The sequence below is a fragment of the Frankliniella occidentalis genome, unplaced genomic scaffold (assembly GCF_000697945.3).
Source record: "Frankliniella occidentalis isolate FOCC.00 unplaced genomic scaffold, Focc_3.1 Scaffold787, whole genome shotgun sequence".
NCBI lineage: Eukaryota > Metazoa > Arthropoda > Insecta > Thysanoptera > Thripidae > Frankliniella > Frankliniella occidentalis.
The window spans coordinates 924-1,698 of record NW_026267896.1 but is presented as its reverse complement, the minus strand read 5'-3'; the positions used below and the strand labels follow the sequence as shown (position 1 = coordinate 1,698).

Here is a 775-nt window from a genome sequence, read left to right as displayed (position 1 = left end):
TCTCCCCCTCTCCCCCTCTCCCTCTCGCTCCCTCGAGATATGGAAATAAAAGTTACAACCCCCTAGCCACCTCGGTCACGGTCTGTAATATCGCACTAACAACGACGACATCGACAACAAAAACAACGTCAACAACCATAGCACACAACTAAAAATCTTTTCTGAATGGACTGTGTATACTTGCTGTGTGTGACAGGCGGGCGACGTGGTGACGGCAAGCACTGCGACCTGTGCGGCAGCTCCCTGCCCGCCGTGCGCTGCGACCAGTGCGCGTCGCAGATCTTCTGCTACTCCTGCGACGACATGTACCACCGTCATCCCAAGCGGACAACCCACGTTCGGAAGGTGAGTCTGTGTTGTCGAGTTTTTCTCCGAGTCCACGGCCCTCTCAGGCTTAGAACAGAGCAGCTCGGCGCAAAGACCTGGGAACGCTCCCCTTGCTCAACACCGCGAAAGCGCGCCAGACTCAGCCGATACGACTAACGAACGGCTGACGTGGACCTACGAATGCCCAGCTCAAATTACCCTTGTGAATTATTGACTCGCGTCACAGTTTATTCTAACATTGAGGCTGACACATTCCCCACTATTCCAACTAAGCCTCTGGACAAGACACACAGATTTGTGTCATATTGAAAGTTGGAAATGATATTGTGTCGCGGATAGTATCCGCTGCCAGTATGTTTGCTCACCGCGGGGTGGGGGAGCTTGGTCCACGATGTCATCTGGTTTGAACCCGTGGCCTGTTCTGTTCGCAGCCCCTGCAGCAGGCGGT

The 775-nt window shown here is 54.1% G+C and overlaps 1 protein-coding gene across 1 annotated transcript in view; it reads left to right on the top strand.

Moving 5' to 3' along the window:
* Positions 1-196: 196 nt before the first annotated feature.
* Positions 197-775, top strand: part of LOC127751724 (E3 ubiquitin-protein ligase lubel-like) — a gene marked incomplete at its 5' end in the record, with an annotated part of 1,496 nt that continues 917 nt past the window's right edge. The window contains 1 exon segment of the mRNA XM_052275708.1: positions 197-345. Within this exon segment, the coding sequence (XP_052131668.1) occupies positions 197-345 (149 nt within the window).